At 33.0% G+C, this 21,275-nt stretch overlaps 1 protein-coding gene across 8 annotated transcripts in view; it reads left to right on the top strand.

Moving 5' to 3' along the window:
- Nucleotides 1-21,275, top strand: part of EPHA7 (EPH receptor A7) — a 164,163-nt gene that overhangs the window by 37,655 nt on the left and 105,233 nt on the right. For all 8 annotated transcript variants that reach the window (XM_059941564.1, XM_059941565.1, XM_059941566.1 and 5 more), the window contains one exon: nucleotides 21,088-21,243. In XM_059941564.1, the coding sequence (XP_059797547.1) occupies nucleotides 21,088-21,243 (156 nt within the window). The remainder of the gene's footprint in view (nucleotides 1-21,087; nucleotides 21,244-21,275) is intronic.

A 21,275-nucleotide genomic window follows, 5' to 3' on the forward strand; every position in this document is an offset into this window, starting at 1 on the left:
GAAGCACTGAAAGTAGATGAATTTGTAAGTAATAAATATGATCCTTTGAAATGAATACACCTGTGACTAGAACAGTAAAAATTTTCAGCAAAATCGGCTATGTGTTTTTGCTAAAGAGGATTTCATTATATTTAAGAGGATGATCTGAAAATGTTCAGGAGGCAATGCTTTAACGTTAACCAAAACACATGAAAAGAAAATGGAAACAAGACAGTCACCTTCCGCAGAGCTTTTAATAGTTACGGTGAAAAATTAAGGACCACCTGCCACGTTGAATTTTATAAGTATGAATGATGTAGCAGTACTTGCCAATACATTCAGGAATAAGTGAAAAAAGAGGGGTTTTATATAGTAACACAAACCTTCAAATGGAGTTAATAAAAGACAAGGCTTTTCTTTACTGGGTGGAAAGTTATCTGCTATATAGAAAGGCCTACTGAATGAAACATTTGTCCTCAAATTCCTTTTAATCTGCTGTGAGGTTCTGCCTGTTACCTCACTTGGAATAATGTGCCAATTTTGTAAGGATAAAGAGAATTTTATCCTTTTTTCGTTCCTTTAGCTTCTTGATGTAACATTTCCTTGAATTTCACAGTACCTACCTGTTTTTAGCAGCTCTAATTTCAGACTATCACTTTCCCGGACTAAAGTGTAAAAACTGATATTCTCATGTCCTTGATGGAGAATATTCAAGAAATGCAATCCCAGTGAGAATGCTGCTTACTAATGGATATTTCTTTCTCCAGCCATCTTTAAAAATTCCGTTTCTGTTTCAACTCTTTAATACCTCCTGTTCTTTGCAGAGATGGATTAAAATGTCTAGTATCTGTGGAGGAATGCTTCTGTGGTAGCATATTGCTTTTGTATTATATATTGTAAGTGATTATCGTTCATAGCTCACACCTTAATAGTTTGAGTTAAAGTATTTTTCTTTGCTCCTACCAAAATATTTGCTTTGTCCTGTGACAGTTTGGAAATGAAGTACAAGAATTATGAGAAGGTATAATAGGGCTTGATTAGTTTGGCAACTAAGCTTTGCTTTTCAAAGTTAATTGGGTATTGTTCTTATAGATTGAAAAGATTTAAGTGGAAATAATAATAGATTTTAAAAATGTTATTTGGAGATTGAAATCTGTTTGGTGACTGTGGCAAGATATTCAGGTTCTTAGCACTAAACAAGGGTGCTATAGTTAGTGTGCAGGAAGGTTAAACATAAACAGCAACAAAAACTTCTTAGAGTTTTCAACTCAGTTTTAAGCAGGTCGTTATTGTGAAATATATTGATTCTAACTCACTTCTAAAAATATTGGTAGATATAAAATAAAATTTTAAAAACTAAAACAGAATTTCTTTAAAAAAATAAAATAAAATAAAAAATATTGGTAGAGGGGCTGACTGTTATAATTTCCAGAATCTCCAGATTTCAGAACCCTGATGTATGTCTAGGTTATTTAGTTATTTTAGTTGCATACAAAAGTGAATTTTACTGAGGGTCTCATCATTGTAATTTCATGAACTCTTAGAAAGGCCATTTCCCTTTGTTGTCATCTCATTCTACTGATTAAGGTGACACTCATTCTGTTGTTATTAATACCTCCCCTTTCACTCTTGAAAAGCTCCTGGTTTGGATGATAAATAATATAGTCACCTTCCATATAAAGTGTTTGACTTCCTCCTTTTCACACATTTTATATGTTTCTAAAATAATCACTTTTTTAAATGTATTCTTTTATCTTTTAGATTTTTTAAAATATAAGGCTATTATTGCCTACCATATCCAAAGTAAAATTTATATATGTGTAACCGGTAGTCATATCCACTAAGAAAAGTAATTATTAATGCCCTAACATTAAGTTATTAAACTATGACTCAAGTCTTCATATTTCATGATAGAAATTGACTAATTATAGTTTTGGAGTTAAATTTAGGGCTGAAAATGTAGAGCATCTTATAGGATTACTTGTCAAATGCAACTAAATGGAAAGAAAAATCATCTTTTGGAGAAAGAGGCAATCCAACGTTTTTTGCTTCTCCGGAGTTAATGTGCATTTAGAGTGAACTTGCATGAAGGCAAATTTGATTTTTATAATTCATTAAATATTTATGTTCCAATCATGCCAGCCAACCCACGTGAAACATAATTTTAGCCTGGACAATGCTAATAGATATCGTCTTCCAATATTACTTATATTAATATAGATGTCTATTTATGATTTTATTCATCCAGTTATGTTCAATATAATAAGAGTTTATGCTCTTATTTTCATTTCTGTTTGTAATGGTTAGTAAATATACATATACACTAATGAAATGATTAGAAAATTATACTTGACAGTAATCATATGCCAGAATGAGTAGTATACACCAAGCAGCACACGACTTTGGCAGAGGTCTAGATCCAGGAAAAACACTCTGCTAGAAACAGAACTGGATTCAGAAACTGATGGCTGTGTTCTAAGCCCACTTTTACTCTTTAGTAACATTATAAATTTGCATGTTACTTAATCTCTCTGAGCCTTCACTTTCATCTCCTGTCCAGTGAGGGAGATTTGCTTGCCTACTTATCTCATATGATGTCATGAGGACCCTTTTACCTCTTATAAATCAAACTGCATTTTAATTTCCAACATTTTACTATTGAATCTGCTGGCATGTGCTAGACAGTTGGAAAGTGTAAGTGTAGAGAATGGGGACTATCTAGTAAAAATCTCTTGATTCTACCTCTCAAAGATCTACTGAATGTCCAGGTCTCTATAAACAAACTCATGCATCCTCTTACAGGCCACCATTACCTTTCACCTGTATTACTGAAGCAGCCTTCTCTCTGTTCTCTTTTTACGCCTCCTGCTAATCCATTGTCGTTAGAGTGATCTTTCTAAGTGCGAGCCTTGACAGAACGCTCTTTTCTTAAAATTCTTCAATGGCTTTCTATTCCTCTTAGAATAAAATAATAATTCTTAACTCTTACCCCTGCTTCTTTTTTCCAGCTTCACCTCTTGCTTCTCTTCCACTTGTATTCTACATTTCAGCCCATTGACATTCTGTCATCGCCTCAAATGTGCCATCATCTTTTCCCTCTCTGCTCTTTCTTTCCTTGTGAATAATCTCTTTCCACGCTCCTTTGAATATTCCTTCCTGAGTCTGCAGGTTTCAGTTATACCAGAAGAACTGTCACTTATCTGTGTTCCTACAGTGATCCGCTTTCTGAACACATCATGATTTATGAGAATTGCTTCTTTAATTATTGGTCTTTTGCTGGACTGAGAGCTCTGTGAGGGCAGGGATTTGTCTGTCTTTCTTCCCACAATGTCTACTGTTCTTCACATAAACAGTACATAAGAAGTATTGAAAATATTTGTTGAATGAATGAATAAGTGAATGACTACACAGCAAGATAGTACAGTAAACAAGATGTACCGTGATAAACATTTGACACAGGGTTGCTGTGATCAGAGTGTCGAAAAGAATAACAGACAGGAATTAACTTGATATGAGAAGTAGCAGAAAGTAGAAACTCCAAGTTTCCTGCTACTGAAGGAATGACAAGTTCAGGGTTTGTTTTGTTTTGTTTTGTTTTTCCCTTTTGAATTTTAGGTTTGGATAGGCTTTATAAGTGGAGACACTTATACGTAGCTGGAAATTTGAAATAGGGGGCACTGATATGATCCAAGAGATAGATAGTGGTAATAACAATAGTTCTGTCCACTTCCATCTATATAGCACTTTTTTTTAGTTTTTTAAAAACTTTTTTTTAACAGAAGTTTCAAATGAGGTTAATTTCTAAGCAAATCATCTAGAGCTTTAGCTGGAGAACTTTGAAGAAAAATTAAGTTTATGAAAGATAAAACTAACTTTTGTAACAAAATTATGTTCTATTTTTGTATAAATATGAAAAAAAAAAATCTAGCCATGATCCTTTCTTTATTTTGCCTAGTTAGGACAGAGCTTCATTAACACGGAGATGCCTAGGACTCATAGTGAAACTGACAGATACCTGTTTGTAGTAAAGCAAGGTTTCTCAACAGCAGCACTATTGATGTTTTGTGCCAGATAATCCTCTGTTTTGGAGAGCCCAGCATCTCTGATGTCTGCCTACTAGATGCCAGTAACATCACCACCCCCTTATAGTTATCATAATAAAAAAATATCTGCAGACACTGTGAAATGTTCCCCGGGGGCAAATTCCCCCCACTTGAGAAGTATTGCACTGGGGAATTAAAAATTACATCCCTATGCCATAGATAGGAAAACTTTGTAATATACTGGAGCCTTGTAATTCCCAAGTAAATTATTTCTAGATATTTATTTGGTGATTATTAGCAAAATGCAGAGGACTGATGTCACTACTCTCAGGTATTGCTAGGAATGTAGAAGTGGTGAGGACTCTGGGATACTTTTCTCAGAAAGCAAAGACATCTAAGGAATAAAGGATGGGAACATAAGAAAGGGAAGGATAATTAATTTGTGTTTTGAGGATCTGCCTCAAAGATGGAAAGAGAGAATGTATGAGTCTGCCTGAATCTTTCACTTTATCTTATAATGGAAGGACATGATTTTCCAGAAAATCAGCCACATATGTTCCTACAGGTGAGAAAAACATCTTAGGCCTTCTGTTCTCATACATCATGATAGGTTGTGTTTTCTCAAAGATCTCATGTCAGTTGTTTGGCTGCAGACTACCAGTGTTGTGTTATTATGTGAAAATGAAACTACAGTTTGTTACTTGATTACTGCTCCTGACGGTACGGCCTGCTTTCTGGAGTGTGTCCTCTCTCTCTTTGCCTTGTTATTGTCAGACTTGTTGTTAATTATGAGAAGACCCCACCTCCTTCTCCCCAACTTGCCCTATATCCATAGATCATAAATCTCTTATAATGAAGGTTCTATTGGGCATGTGGGCTAAGTGAATTAACAACAGAAGTTCTAAAATACTGTGATTTTTTTTCGTTTTGTAGTCATGAAGGAAGAGAATGGTAGCTTTCATTTTTCTCTGGTAGCTTTCATTTTTCTCAGTTGTCTTTAGAAAAACATTGTCAGACTTGGCAGATGTGGGTGGAAAGCAGACTGATATCAAGTATCGATACTTATATCACTGTTAGTGGTAGCAAAGAAAACTCATGAACTGACCTGAAAAATAAGTTGTATGATTATAGAAATCTGTTTTTTCATTACTTTCCCCTTTCCTTCTCTTTTTCATTTTTTTCAATGAATGTTTTGTCTATGATAGCTGCCTATGAGATATCAGAACCTTTCAAATCTCAGTTTTTATCAGTCTGTCTTATGTTGTTTTCTTTTGGTATTACATGGCAAGTTACACAGATTGAACTGTGTGTTTGGTATATTTCCTTTCATTGTAGAGTATAGTGTAGAGTTGTATCTCCACCTAAATAACATACTAAACAAAGTAAGTTTACCTAGACCAAAACAACAGAAGGGGAAATAGGTTAATTTTCAAATGAAGAATTTTTTAGAATAATGTCATTTTAAAGAATCTAACATACCTGATTTCTTTAGTTGTTGAAACTATTAAAGGAATTGCGAAGTTGAAACTTTCGCACATTAAGCTACTGGATTTATATAATGATGCAGTTAAACAGATAGTTTGCAAAAATGTTGGAGAATATTCCAGAAGTTTTTATATGTTTTAGTGGAAGCAAAATTATCTTAATTAAAAAAAAGAGAGTTGTCTTTACTATGTTAACATAATGATGATAATTATATTAACTGACATGTATAGAGTACTGAGTATGTACTAGATATTGTTATAAGTTCTTAAATTTAGCCCATACAGCATTCATATTAGGAAAAATCTATTACTATTCCTAGGCAGTTTTCTATTCAGTGGTCTAGTGGTAGGTCTAGCATTTGAACCTCGGGTTTGAACTCAAGGTGTTTGTCTCCATAGCCTGCATTTTTAAAGACTGCCTTCTACTGTTCTATAAACTTTTCCTTATCCATCAATACACATTCACATATACAGATATTTTCTATTTCGGCAAAGAAAATTACAATGTACATAAATATACATAAAACAGCAACATCCTGGGTGATAGTAGAGACTTGCTTAGTGAGGCATGACACTCAGAAGGAAAACTTCAAAGGAGCAAACTGCTGTGAAATGTAAAGGAAATAAAGTTAACACTGTTACATTTACTTGGAAGAATATGTTAACTATCTTATAAGATTGTGGTGATGCTATAATGTTACCCAGCATGAGATAGGTAGATAGATAGATACAAGATAGAGATCTTGAATCTACAGTGCTTAATTTTAGGAAGGGTAAGAGAGAGGAGGGGCTCAGTTGTCTAAACCAGAGGTCAAATATGGCTTCACTAAGGAGGTGTGGGTTGAAATTTTAGCAAATATATTTGTAATGAATCTCCTTTAGGAGTTCAGCACCACAGAGCTTACTCCGTAGTATAAATATCTCTAAATTTGAGCGTGAATCTAAGAAAAAAATAGTGCTCTATTTTAATACCTTTTGTGAGACTCCATGTTATTTTAGTGCTTTCTGTTGGTTGGGAATTCAGTAGTCTACTGTCTTATTATTTCTTCTGATATTTGATAAAATCTTCTTTATTTATTGTTATGCTGTTTCTCTCTGAAAGTTAATAATAGGAGTACTTATGAAACACCAAGGTGTGCTGTAAAAGGATTTATTCCTTCGTATGTTAGTCTAATATGTAAAATGAGATTTGTAGTAATTTTTTTTATCTTTTGCAAAACCACACACAACAGTATATTAATCCATAGTAAATGATGTGCTTATGTTAAGCTCGTGATTCTTCACAAGGGATTGCACCAGAAGAAAAGGGAGAGTAACAAATATAGCATAACCCTTTGTCATTCTAGAGAAATGACTTTGGAGACGTTGGCGAATCCTGAGAGCTAAAAATACCTCTAATTTTGATACTGTCATTCAAGCTCACTAATTAAATTATCTCGGTAACACTGGGGGATAATGCTATGTGGTGGTAAACAGCTGACAAATCAGTGTTATATCAAATTCCAGAGAATCAAGAATCAAGTATTCTTGATTTATTGTTGGCATGATTGAAAAACTATTCCATAGTATTTCCACAAATTATATTGAATAAAAGAAATATGATTTTAAAGTACTTTACTACATACAAGGTTTCCTGTCCTACCAAAGTATTGATTGAAGAAACTTAACTGTAGGATTCAGCATTTCCAAAAAGTTAGGGCTTCTGTTTTCTACTTGATACAACTCTGTTTTCCACTTCACCAAATTCTTAAAAATCTAATATGGAGCATCTGGATTTTAAGAAAAGCTAAGGATTATTGCTTTTAGAATTTTCTGTTAAATTTGTTATTTTTGATTTTTGATATTTAAGCAACAAAGTAGAATTTTTGGATTATATTAATAAAATTAAATATGATATAAATATAGAGAAAATATGTCTGTTGGTTCATTTTAAATATAAATTATTATAAGTATATATTGACTATGTCAAAATACATAGATATTGTTCATTTTATTATTATGTATCACAACTAAATATTTGAATGGAAAAAAATACATAAACCCTAATCTAGACAGCTATTTTGACAATTCTTTTAAGAAACAGCACACTCTAAATTATAAGTCTGTATACTAAAATTTAGAAGAGAGTAGTATATTTTGAGAATTCTCTATTCCCTTTGGCAATATAACTTTATTTCAGAGTAATCAAAGAATTAATTTAATGAAAATTAAATAGCACTCAAGTTATTAGAACTACAAGCATAGTACTTTGCAGTTAAGTATTCAACACATTTCATGAACAACAGAAAACTATTTAGAAGTTTGGACAAACTGCATTCCATTTGGGGATGTAACTTAAATGGAAAATTTGTAAAGCAGAGATATAATAAAGATAACAGGTAAACAGCAATGTACCTTCTCTTGATAAAAAACTGTTTCCTCCAAATTCTAATTTTGCAACATATTTTATAGCACTCAATACTGTCTATTTGTATGGTAAGAGAAGAATTTCATTTTGGGAAAATCCTAGAACTTTATTGGCACTGTGGCCAGACGTTATCCTTTAACATCTGCACCTTGAAAAGCTTAACCTTTTAGCCTCTTACTTAAAGGACTACTAATTTAAACTACAAAATAACCATCTTCAAAAATTGCAAAAGGAATAGTCCTGTTCTTACAAGGTTTGGACTCTCTCCTTTTATAATTTTTGGCATTTGGCAAGGATCACCCTTGGTCTAATCATGCCATAGGTTTTATGTTCATTATGGTGACATGAAATAGAAGCACATGAAAATTTTCAACCATCAGATACCTCATTTTTCCATTGGCATACATCTACTCACAAAGGTTTTTATGTCATAAATTCTTATACAATGCTTGATTATCCCTAAATTACATAGGACTGAGTCAATAACACCCTAGCTTTTAGGTATTCTGTTTATTTAAACATACATACAACTACTATTCTTATCAGTCTTTTGTTGAACATTCACTCAAAAGGTAATTCAACTTAAATATTGAAAAAAAAGTCTATTCTAAAAATATTGTCTGATCTATTCCACCTGGTTTCCATCTGTGACAGCGTGTCTTCACAATGTCATGTGCTTTTCTTTTGTATGTTCTTTACCATTTGGCTTGGATGTAATCTTTGAACTGATTTTTCTTCTTCCTTATTGTCTGTATTCTGATTAGTATAAATTGAAATTTCCAAACCTTTATGTAGGTTTTGAGATGTTTTGATTCTAATTAATTAGGAAGATTTAATGCATTATAAGCTCTCTATAAAATATTATATTATAGTGCCATTAGTATAGCAATAGAATCAATCATTATATTCTTTTTTATTCTTTTCTTTGTAAGAACTTTCAACAGATTTTTCATTTACATTATTATCCTTTTCTGTGAGAAAGCAGTATTTCACTTCTGAATTTCTCAGTTATTTCAAATTGACGTATGTGGGCGTTTATGTGTTGAGTTTGATACTTTGTAGTGTTGACATTACATTTCCTGAGATCACCATAAATGTTAAGGTACTTTATATTTTTATCCAGTTTTTCTGTTAAATTTCAGTTTTGACTTGAAAACAGTGAGATATTATATGTGCATATAAACAGGCTTTAACCCTTAGTTTTATCATGCCCCTCCTCCCACAGGTCATAGGCAAAACAAATTAATTTGAGACATATGAAACTGAATGGAATAATACAAATGTACAGAAGGGTGTGTGGATATATGTGTGTGTTTGTGATCATAATAAAAGAAAACAACAGATGTAATAGCCCATTGTATTTAAAGTAGTTCTTTTGTTTACTCTACAATAATTGTTTTTAAAATTTGAAAGAGAGCCAGTTAGAAATAAATCGAAATCATTTTTCATAATGTAAGAAATATCAGTAATATTTCTGTGTTTTCCAATAGAAATGTTAATTACAAGAATTTATTTTAAAGGTGGCCTGTCTAGTTCCAAATTACTAACAGAAATGAAAGCATCTCTGTACTCTCTAGAATATGGCAATTCTAGATTATCTAAAACTAGAATATTCTTGGTTTTGAGTTTGGATAGATCATATATTTAAAGAAAAATGGTCTTGTTTAGGAATATGAGGGGGACTATTATTCTTTAGATTTTTGTCTTGGAAAAGAGCCCTACACTGAAAGTTTTGTTATGATTTATAATTCACTACTTAGTAGTTTCTCTTTCTTGGACCTTCCTTCTCCCATGTTCAAAGAAAATGCTCTCAATTATACTCATAAAATATTTTACATCTCATTCATACACTTATTCATATTACTATGTTAAGGATTCTCATAGAATCATTTTAGAAATCATCTAGAGCATTAATCTAAACATGGCTGTGCAGTTATTTCACTGTACAGCATAACAGGGAACTCCTTAGGAGTCTGAGCTCCTGAACTGTCTCTCCTTTAACTGTCAGAACTGTACCACATTCTACTAAGAATGTACCACGTCATTTCCATTGATCTGATTACTATGAAAAATTTACTAAGTGGTGTCAATGAATTAACCTTTGGTAAGTGGGATGGCTATTACCAGGTGCATACTGCTGTAGGATGAATAAATGTTCTTTCATTCAATAAATGTAGGTTAACCTCCTGCTGTGTGCTAGACATTGTGCTGTGGTTTTGGGATCCGTGGATAATATCATAATCCCTGTCCTTGAGGTGCTCACAGTGGGCTGGAGGAGACACACATGAAGAAATAATTATGGCAGTGATGGCAGTGTTAATGCCACAATCGTGACCAGTTTGTACTGCCTCCTACGTAGGAGTTAAGCTTCTGATTGATTGATTCACAAAGGATGAGTCAGTTATTCTTAAAAAAAGGAACTAAACTAGTTAAGATGTCTTTTTACATGTGTAACACAGCTTTTTCTAAAGACTTGATTAAGAAACATATGAAATAATATTCTGTTAGTACCAAGATTATCTTTTTGCAAAATACTGTGGATGCAAAGTAGATAGGATATGTTAGAACTATATCATTATTGGCTTGGTGTGGAGATAAAAATTAACAACTAACTGGTTTTCTATTATTTAGAAGTGGAAAGTGTGGGTATCCAGTTAGAGAATTCTTACTATTTTGTTTCTCTCTAACCATTCTGTTTATCTAACCATTCTGTTCATCTCACATATCTGTATATGTATGTATCTATTTGCTTTGTATGTGTGTGTGTGTGTGTCTGTTTTGAAAAAAAGATTGAGCTCAACATCATCATTTGTTGTAAGGACTTATTCTGCCTGTTATTTTCTTTTATTTCTGAGAATTAAGGATTGAGTGAATCTTCTCATTGTCCTGATGCATCTTTTTAAGATGTCCTGCTTCCAGGTAAACTGATTTCTTTATGATCTTCAGAAAATTTTCCTGTAACATAACAGAAATGATTATTTATTTCCCCACATGTTCAAACTGCCTTCAACTGCTTTAGGGTAATTTGCTTCACAAGACTTAGTATTGATCCATATTTTATAACTGACTAAATAAGAAAAAAAGAGTCTCCACAAAATAGCTAGAAAGATTGCCTTAACCAATGATTTCGTTTTAATCATTTTTGAAATGATTGCAGAAAACTGGTGGTGAAAAGCCCGTATCTTAGACTGCTTAAAAGGGAAGGTCTGCCCTTTATTTTAAGAAATTAAGATGAAATTAATTCTTTTCATTTTGGCTGTGGATCTTGCAGACTTTTTCTACATATATGTAGTTTTAAATAGATTGTAGAAAACCAATTATTGATGAAGCACAAAGTAGTCTGATTTTAATTCTTTGAATTTAACTAAAAATGTTCACTTTATTAAATATAACAAAATCTCAAACATTTTTATTTATATACATATTTCTTGTCCAGCTGAAGTCTTTTGAACTTGAAATAACCTGCCCTTACAGAGTATCCTGATGTTGCCAGATCCACTATTAGCCTCATTGAAAAACAAGCCAATAACTGCCACAAATAGCTCCCCAGTTTAAATATAATTGGTCAATAATATGTACCTACACACATTTCCTGCATGTCTACCTACACTGAGTAGTTTTTTCACTTCACATTGATGAAATGCTACAGCTTTGGCAGGAAAGGTGACTTCTGAGTCTATGTTCAACACTGAAATAGGAGATAATTAAGTGCATTGTAAAAGATACAAATTAAGGTACAATATTTATAATTTATGTAAGTAATTTCTTATGAAAAATCAGAAATTTAATTAGCTTAAGCACATAATTAACATAATTATCCATACGATTTGATGCTAGGTCAAAAGGTAATATAGTATTGAGAGATCATATTTGTCTTTCAGCAGTTATAACTTTGGTCTATTGCCTGGCACAATGCAAAGAGTAGGCAAACAATAATTATTTAGTCAGAGAATGAATGCATAATATGGCCATATTTGCCTAATAATTAATTTGTGTTTCTTATTTGCATATATCTCTGGTAATGGGGAAGTGGCTCAGTGTTTATCAGGGGTAGAAACCAGAGTGGGATCAAAACTTTGCATGGAAATTGACGTTGTGAAATAATCATAATAGTTTACTATTTATTGAGTGCTTATTCTCCACCAGACATTGTGCTAAGTTCTTCACATGAATCATATACTGTAATTCACAATAATCTTTGGAAGTAGTCTTATTATTAGGTTTTTCTATTTTAGGTATGGAAAAACTAAGCTCAGAGAACTTAAGCAATTTTACAAAGGTCACACAGCTAGTACATGCTGGAGGGAAGTCAGATTCATAATTTATATAAAGGACAAGTTGTATTGCCTTTTCAAGATTGTTGGAGTGAGACCTTAGATGATGAAATTAACAATGTCTGTAATTCAGAATATGAACTTTATCTTTTAAGAACTGTTGTTTTTAATATGATTATGTTAAAACAAGAATCTTGATCTTTCAAAAGAGGAATTCTCACTCGTATATTTTACATTATGTTTTGAATATAGAGCTTATATTATCTGACCTTTCTTGCTGTTTTCAAAACTGTGAGGATAATTTAGCATAAGAAGAATGAATAATATAAACAAATTACAGAAAGTATGTTATTATAATAACTATAAAAGAAATATTTGAAAATAAACTTGGCAGTGGCCTAAATGCTAGAGTAAATCGTATCCCCCATCTGAAATCTTCCTAACACAAGTTGCTGTTTAAGAACTTACTGCATCCTCTTGTTCATAATGACATGCCCTCAAGGAAATCTTTTAGTAAAATAAAATAATACTCTGTCATAAATGTCACATTTTTTTAGTTACCACAAATAAATAATATAATATTCGAGTTTGGTTAGCTGGCTTCCCCTAATTTTCACCCATGGGAACCCCATAATTATGTTATTTTGCTATAGACATGAATTAAGGTTAAGATTACTTTAGTTCATTTCCGGTGGGGTTACTAAATCCTGAGACTTCATAGTTAATTTATGTTTTTTATCTGTAGGTTGATCTCAAAGTAGACCTTTGAGGATAATATTGAGTGAGATCCAGAAGGGTCTGATATCATTTTGAATCTTTCCTTTTATGGGAGTTGACTATTAAGTAATTTACATAATTAAAAATTCCGTTTCTGGATCCTTACCTGCATGAACCAAAATGGATGTGCACAGCTCTGAGAACACACACAGGGTTTGGCAACAATGGCACAGGGAGAGATCGAGGTGAATGGCTGAGCAGAGGAATCCTTGACACAGTGCCTGCCACTGCCTGTCAGGGATGCACGCAGGGACGGGACGGCCCTTCCAGAACCTGTCTTTCGCACTCTTGCTGAGGCACCACTGAAAGACTAAGTGGGTGTGAGTTAGCATGTACCGTTTTGGGGTGGTGATGGTAATAGAAATATACGTGTTTTTACAGATAGCATTTCAATGAAAACAATCGTGCTAGAGTTTAACAGCTAGGTAACCAATTACTGTGTTATTAAAACAACCTTTTGAAAATTGAAATTTAAAAAAAAACTAGTGTCTCTAGCTCTTAGTAATTAATAACAAGGAAACAAGGACATCGAAGCCGAGAATGTGAAATGGCTTTGTCCAAATTGCATGCCAGTAAGTGGTGGCGTGGATTTGAACACAGTTCTTTGAGTTAAAATCCAGTTCTAAGAATAAGAGAATAAAAGGAAAAAAGATTTTGAATATTCTAACTTGACATTTTTTTCCTCTTTTAATCATTTTGGTAATGAGGTCAGGATTATGGTGAGATTCTGGTACAGTAGAGAGCGTTTAAATGCCAGACTTCAGCAAAATTCCTAGCGTATTTCAAACTGATAATTTAACGAAGAAGAAAAAACTGTTGACACAGTGCTTTGTTTTATTTCCTTTTACAGTCTAAATCCTAAAAATAAAACTTTTAAATCCTTGTTATTTTACATCTGTTTCTTTTCCACTGTATAATATCAAAAAACATGAAGTACTCAATTAAATAACACAAATAAATAACATCTATATTTATAATGCCCCCCAAATTAGTTTTTCTTTTTAGTTTTAAAAATCCCAAAATTATTTTCAGCACTTGAGCACCTGTTATCAAACTTTATATTTCTGCATCATTTCTTTTCTAAACTCTTACAAGTTAGTTATGGGATAACATGGATGGTGCTTCACAAACTGTAATATACTCATTACATCATGTTGTTTTTATCCTCCCTGCCCTCTGTTCATTCTCAACGTGAAAAATCATAACATGTCAATGACAGGAGGTCTGGCTTTCAGGCCGACTTTTGTAATTATTCCCACTGAGGAACTGTCAGTAGGATTAAAATACAGATCCTGGATCTGTCCATCCCAGATGAGGTCAGCACTTTGAGCAGTGGCAGTACTATTTCTGCAATCTGTGCTTTCCCCTTTGCATGTAGAAGCATAGACATTAATATGACACAAATATTTGAAAGCTCCTATGGAAACAGGCTAGCTTGGCCTAAATTCAGTCAGTTGTCCATCTGCAGTCAATAAAATAACAGCATTCATTAGAATCCGTAGCTATGTATGTGTGTAGATTCTACAATAATATTAAAGCCCAGAAAGTTTCAATTACAGAACAATCCACTTATAGTTCATAATTAATAAACTCTTTGCAGCTGTGTAACTGTGGCCGGAAACATCTGCAAAGCCTCATATTTTACACACAGACACATACACATAATTCCTTCAGAAAAAGTTTAATTGTGCTTAAAATCACAGGTCTGGAAACAGAGGAAGACCTGAGGAAGCTGAGTCTAGTTATATTCAGTTAGCTCCTTGGAGGAGGAGTTGGGGGGGAAAGGAAACCAGCCCTTGTCTGGCACAGGTGATGTAGGTAAAAAATAAGAATGTTTAAGGTCTATTCATATATTCACTGAAAACTAACTTTGTATATTATCTCCCCTATATATAACTTGGTATTGATAAGCATCTATTTAAGTTATAAAAGTACTCAGTAAAATGCTAGTCCTCAGATAAAAGATAAATTATTATTTATAAAACTCTAAAATTAGAAATGGGTAAAAAGAATATATTGATTATATATTTTCCTTTGTTTTGGAATTTATAGTTAATTTTTTACACCTAAATGTAGCTTTATAAAAATAAATGAATATAGAGCATATGTGTTAGAAAGGCAAACTAACATATTTTCGACAGAAAATTTGGTATTTTTTCTTAATGTTGTCTAACTTAAATGTTCAGTTTGATGTTGCATTATCAATGGATTTTATTATACATGACAACGTTACTGAGGTAAAATTCACATACCATACCATTCACCCATGACAGTTAACAATCTAGTGTTTTGTTAGTATAGTTATAGAGTTGTACAACCATCACTACCAATCAATTTTTGAACATTTTCATCGCCCCAGGAAAAAACCCTGCACCCATTAACAGTCACTTGCTATTCCTCTCACTACCCCAGCTCTTAGCAACATCTAATCTACTTTCTGTCTCTATAAATTTGCCTATTCTGGATATTTCATATAAACAGAAGTATATAGTATGTGATCTTTTGTGACTGGATTCTTTCACATGGCACAATGTTTTCAGAATGTATCAGAATTTAACTTCTTTTGATTGCTGAATAGTATTCCATCGTGTGTATTCATTTATTAGTTGATGGACATTTTGGTTGTTTCTACACTTTGGGCTATTATGAATAATTCTGTTATAAATATTTAATTATGTTCAAGTTTTTGTGTCAGTAAATGTTTTCATTTCTCCTGGGTACATACCGAGGAGTGGAATTGTTGGGTAACATGATAACTATGTTTAAACTTTTGAGGACTTGCCAATTTTTTTCAAAGTGGCTGCACCATTTTACATTCCCAGCAGCAGTGTATGAGAGTTCTAATTCCTCCATATTCTTACCAGACTTCTTTTATCTGTCTTTTTTAATAGTCTTCCTACTGGGTATAAATGGTTTATCATTGTAGTTTTGAGTTGCATTTCCCTGATGACTAATGATCTTGAGCATCGTTTTGTGTGTTTATTGGCCATTTGTATATGTTCCATATAGAAATATCTATTCAGATTCTTTGCCTATTTTTTGATTGGCTTATTAATGAATTTTAATTTTTTGATTATTTTAAAATTCTAACTTATTATAATTCTCAATAATATCTAATCTTATCTCCCTCATCAATTTTATGGTGGACATATCTTTTATCATGCGTTCTTTACAGACTTTGATAGTCCAAGAAAAGACCTAGAACCTCCAGGATGATGATTCTAAACACCTGGAAAGCTTTTAAAATATAGATATATCCGAACCTTAATAATGACTCAGTTATCTTTAATAGGGCCAAGACAGTAGTCTCTTTTCAAAGCATCCCTCATGTGCAGTCATGGGGGACAGCCCACTAAGATATGGAGTTTCAGTGCCTTAATGTTCAGGATGGGTCAGCTATGTCTGAAAGTAAAGATGGAGTTTAAGATTTCCAAAAAAATGTGCCCATTATGGTTGAGGGAATCTTTCTTGGCTGTAGAGAAATTCTAGAAGTATGTGGATTTTCTGGGATGATCAGTTTGTGGGAGAAGGTCCTTAGAAGTATAATCAGATAGGATATCCCCCAAGCTTACCCTTGTAGGTCATAAACCTAAAGCACCAGGGTAAGTCTGAGTATCTACACCTTTGATCAGAAAAAAAAGAGGTATTCCACTTCATGCAGCTGCTTAGCCTGAAGAGTGGAAATTTGTCGGCGGCTTTTACAGTGGCCTTCAGGATTGTTCATTGAGAACACAGAGTTGTTACACCAGTACCCTGATTGTTCCACAGACTGCCTCATGCAAGTATATACTCAAAGGCCTGGCACCCCATTGCTTATACACTTGAAATCCATTGAAGACAGCTATAGCATATACTAATGTTAGGAGAGTTTGAGAATCAGGATACAAGGCTTTTGTATCAACTCTCTTATGTATTTAGATATCTTTGTGTTCAGAATTTTGTTGCTCTTAATTTACTTATAAATGGGAAACCCTGTTCCACTTTGTGTGTGTGTGTGTGTGTGTGTGTGTGTGTGTGTGTGTGTTTTAAGAATTTAAATCCCACATATTTATGAACCAATTTTGTTACATAAGACAATCTTCTTATTTAAAAATGGTTGAAATTAAATATAATATTACAGTTACTTCATTGCAGTAAACAATATAGCAGATCTTGGAATATAGTATATTTTGTAATATAATTTAATAGTTATATTACAGTAGATAATCTTGTTACTGTCCAGTAAAAAGAAGTTTCATGTGCTTCCTAGATTTTCTTTTTCTTTGGTGCTTTTCCATTTAAACAACTGGCCAAGCGAAAACTTGCTCAGTGTATGAAATCTGACAAGATTATGGTTCTTAGCTCTAGGATAATGAACTTATGTTATTTTATTCATTAAGCCCCTGAGGGCTAGAATAAAACAGTCCAAAGAATCAGTCCCAGGCCTTTGTGGTAACACTGAAAAATACTGTTACTAAAATAATTGGTGAAATATTATTTTTACAAAAGTAAATATTGAAAACAAATTTTATACATATTCCCAGTCTTCATCAGTCCAGTGAAATATTACCTTAAAACAATGTTCAGTTTAAAAAACAGTCATCGAAAGGCAGGAGATTAAAATGGTATGTTTCTTATTGTAACTAATTTTACCATAGTGCCTACAGTATATTAATTAAAGTTTGCTTTGAGTTCAAATGCTGTTGAACAAATTGAGAAATAAAGCAAAGGAAGCAAAAAGTTTTAAAACTGCTATTGCACGATTCCTAGAAAGTTATTCTTATATACTTCATCATTATGTATAAAGGGAATTTATCTTTGATTGAGGTTTCAGAAGGCATTTACCATGAAAAACTTTTTTACTAGTACCTTTTTGGAAAACCAGCTGAATTTATAGAGAGGAGAAATTGCCCTTATTTCCATGTAGGCTTTTGGGAGCAGCTGGGGAGCTCATCTAAGTCTTCCTTAAGTGGTTAAATCTCAGGTATATCACTTCACCCCAGTTTCTCTCTGAGTATTTTACTCAAGCTATTTCATCTAGATATCTCATCTAAAATTTTAATTTTATGAGCATCTGTTCCTTCCTTCCTAAACTTTTTACTACGCAATTGCTCACTACTATCCTGAGAGATACAGGTTATGTCTTCTCGTGTTCTTGGCTTTGCTCTTCACACCATAGCTCCCAAGATTTTGTACTTATTTTTAATAAATCTAAATTAATAGCTTCCTTAGATGTTAAGTGAAAACTCTCTTGTTACAACTTATTATTTTCAATATTAAGTGAACTGAAACAGAATAGTACTTCAAAGAAAAAATGTTAAGACTTTTATGACCACATTTTTTCGAGATTGCTTCTCTCATTATCTATTTAATGATGGCCTACATGTACTCCATTATTTTGCAGGCATCTACAATGCCAAAATTCATGGTGAAATTGAGATCTATTTAATATCTCTTCTGTAAGGTGTACTAGGATATTATTTCAGCGTTTTCTAAGTTAAAGTAATAACTTTAAATTAGTCAAAGGGTATAATAAAAGGCAATAGGGGCCCATTGAAAATTCATTTTTGGGGTTGCTAAAGCTTCGAGACCCATTGAACAGATGCCAGACTTTGGCTCATTCAGCAGTCAAGGCTGGTGCAATAGCATATGGTTGAGTCTCAGCAGTCCTGTGTTCTAAATCCAGTTTTAACCTAGACAAACAGAATTATTTGAAGAACTCAGGTTAATTTTGCTTCAAGTCTGTTTTTCCCATCTGCTAAAATGGTAACAGAATTTAATGAAATTTGAAAGTTGAACGATAAGGGCTTTAAATTTCTCTACATAAGGTACTGTATACATTCTACAAATCATGTAAGTGGAGCAAGAAATGGACCTACTTATTTGTGGGAAAAGTGGAAGTAAGCCTTTGGTTAGAAGCCTTTATTTGCAACAGGAGGGTGAGAATTGCAAGAGATTCCACTAGGCAGTTTGCTGCCTACTGTTCTGGAAGCCTTACCTAATGGATGTTAAATCGTGTTGCCATTCCCCCCCCATTTCCTTGCTCCCCAACTCCTCTCCCTGTAAAAAGTGAGTAAATACACATAATATCATCAAAGGCTCTCAGCATACAACTCTTCTCTCTGTCTCTCTCTCTTTCTTTGTTAATTCTCTGGGCCTTAATGTTATCAAGCTGCAGGTTGTGAGTAAAGCATTGCCTTCTCTGTGTTACGGACGTTCTATCTGATCACTGAATTACAGATAATACATGGGGCAAGATACAGTGCATACTTAAAGAAAGGAATTTCCAGCCTGAGAAATCCATGCTAAATCCTTTATCCTACCAGTTAACCATTCTTTTATGCGGCAAGATTGTATCTTTAGAAACATTTTAAAGTGTTACTTTGTTTCATATTATTTCAAAATCGAGCTCATTTTTCTCTCTGTGTCTTAGATTTGTAGTAATTGCTACAAGAACACGTGAAGGTGCATTAAGCTTCGTTGCCTAATATGTTTGTGAGTGCTTCCCTCTTGTATGAATTGAGGAAGCCAACTAAAGGCAGACTGGCTTCTGAGGGCAGCAGTGGATCATAATTTACAAAGAGATGATGGTAGTTCTGTTCACAAATCTATAACTTATCTATCACAATATGACCTATCTTTAAGTTTCTAAGTTATCTAAAATACCTGTCTTGTTCATATAAAACAGCCTTATATTCTTGAAGCTTAAAAGATAATTTGGAGTTCTCAATTGTACCAGATTATGTATTAAATATTCAGCATGTGAACAAAAGTACAGAATGACTTGACTTTTTTCTGGAGAATATACTATCCTAATAAGATAGGATTGTTTTTCCCACCCAAGAGTGAAAATGTGATTACACTCCTGAATAATGCTCAAGTTGAGAACATTAAACAAACTTGAACCTAATACATAATTGAATTTATGTTAAATATTCACTTATTTTTCTTTATAGATATGATTTATTAATTTCTATTAAATTTGAAGGTCACTAAAACTTAAATAGATATTCATTTAATAAAGATGGAGGGTAAATTGAATCTATTTAATATATTCAATGTATAGTACCATCAATTAATTTAAAAATTGTTGAGATAATGAAAATTGAACTTGCTAAATTTTAATTGAAGATAAATATGTAAAATGTCTGGGGATAGTAAATAGTTCCAGGTTACTTAATTTAATAACAAGTAGTCTCTAAGTGAGTTAGGGCAACTTCACTGGAAGGTGATAGAGATGTCTATTCATTGCTGAGAGCAGTTGCTGTGTTAGTGTGACTATCTTAACCTCTCCCAGCAGAGGAGAAACAGTTATCACCTGTTTGTAGTTGATGGCTTTCTCCTTATTTCTGGCAGAATAGGTTTCTTCTATTCATAGCATTTCATTATTTTTAGTAACAAGGAAGTTCGCTTAGTGGAAAGCAGCCTGCCTTGGAACTTAAGTTGGTTGAAATTATATCTTGAGGTTTTCTGAAAATTGCAGTGTGCGAGGGGGAATACATTTCTATCATTTTCAGATGACAGTTTTTACATCACTATTATTTCTAGGCAGGTAATAAAATTAGTTTAGTATTTTTCACTATGAACCAAATTCACACATAAAAACTTAATTTATAGCTATACTATATTAAGAAAACATAACTTTGAAGTGTGTTAATGCGAATCAACAAGCAAGTTAATTATTACTGAAATCAAAGTTCCCCTGAATTAACTATCCTGAGATTTTATCTAAATAAATTATGCTTGTGTTTAGTTTTGGTCTCTAGACTTTGGACTGATGCCAACTACAGGTGCAAGTTTGCTATATCATTTGGTTTTTATTATTTTGTTTTAAAATACAGTATTATACAATTGGGTTATTGATATACACTAAACAGAATTTTACCATAAAGGGCATGTTTTTCCCTTCTTTTTTCATATAATTAGAGACTTATGGTTTATAATTAGTTCCCAGGAAACGTGACAACAGATATAAAAAGAATATGTTAGAAATTTCTTCTTGGAATCTAGGTTTCTATTGAGTCTGGTGATAGCAAATTTGGAAACCAAATTTCACATTTTATTCTTTGCTAAATATTAACTAAAATTTAAAGAAGGTCTGTTTGTTCTCATGTTTCTATTTTCACTTTGTTCTGCATTCCCAGCCTGTGGCCGTGGGTTCTACAAATCCTCCTCTCAAGATCTTCAATGCTCTCGTTGTCCAACCCACAGTTTTTCTGATAAAGAAGGCTCCTCAAGGTGTGACTGTGAGGATGGGTATTACAGGGCTCCATCTGACCCACCGTATGTGGCGTGCACAAGTAAGTTCATAATTGTAAAATACGGACTTTCA

Source organism: Balaenoptera ricei, chromosome 12 (genome assembly GCF_028023285.1).
Source record: "Balaenoptera ricei isolate mBalRic1 chromosome 12, mBalRic1.hap2, whole genome shotgun sequence".
Taxonomy (NCBI): domain Eukaryota; kingdom Metazoa; phylum Chordata; class Mammalia; order Artiodactyla; family Balaenopteridae; genus Balaenoptera; species Balaenoptera ricei.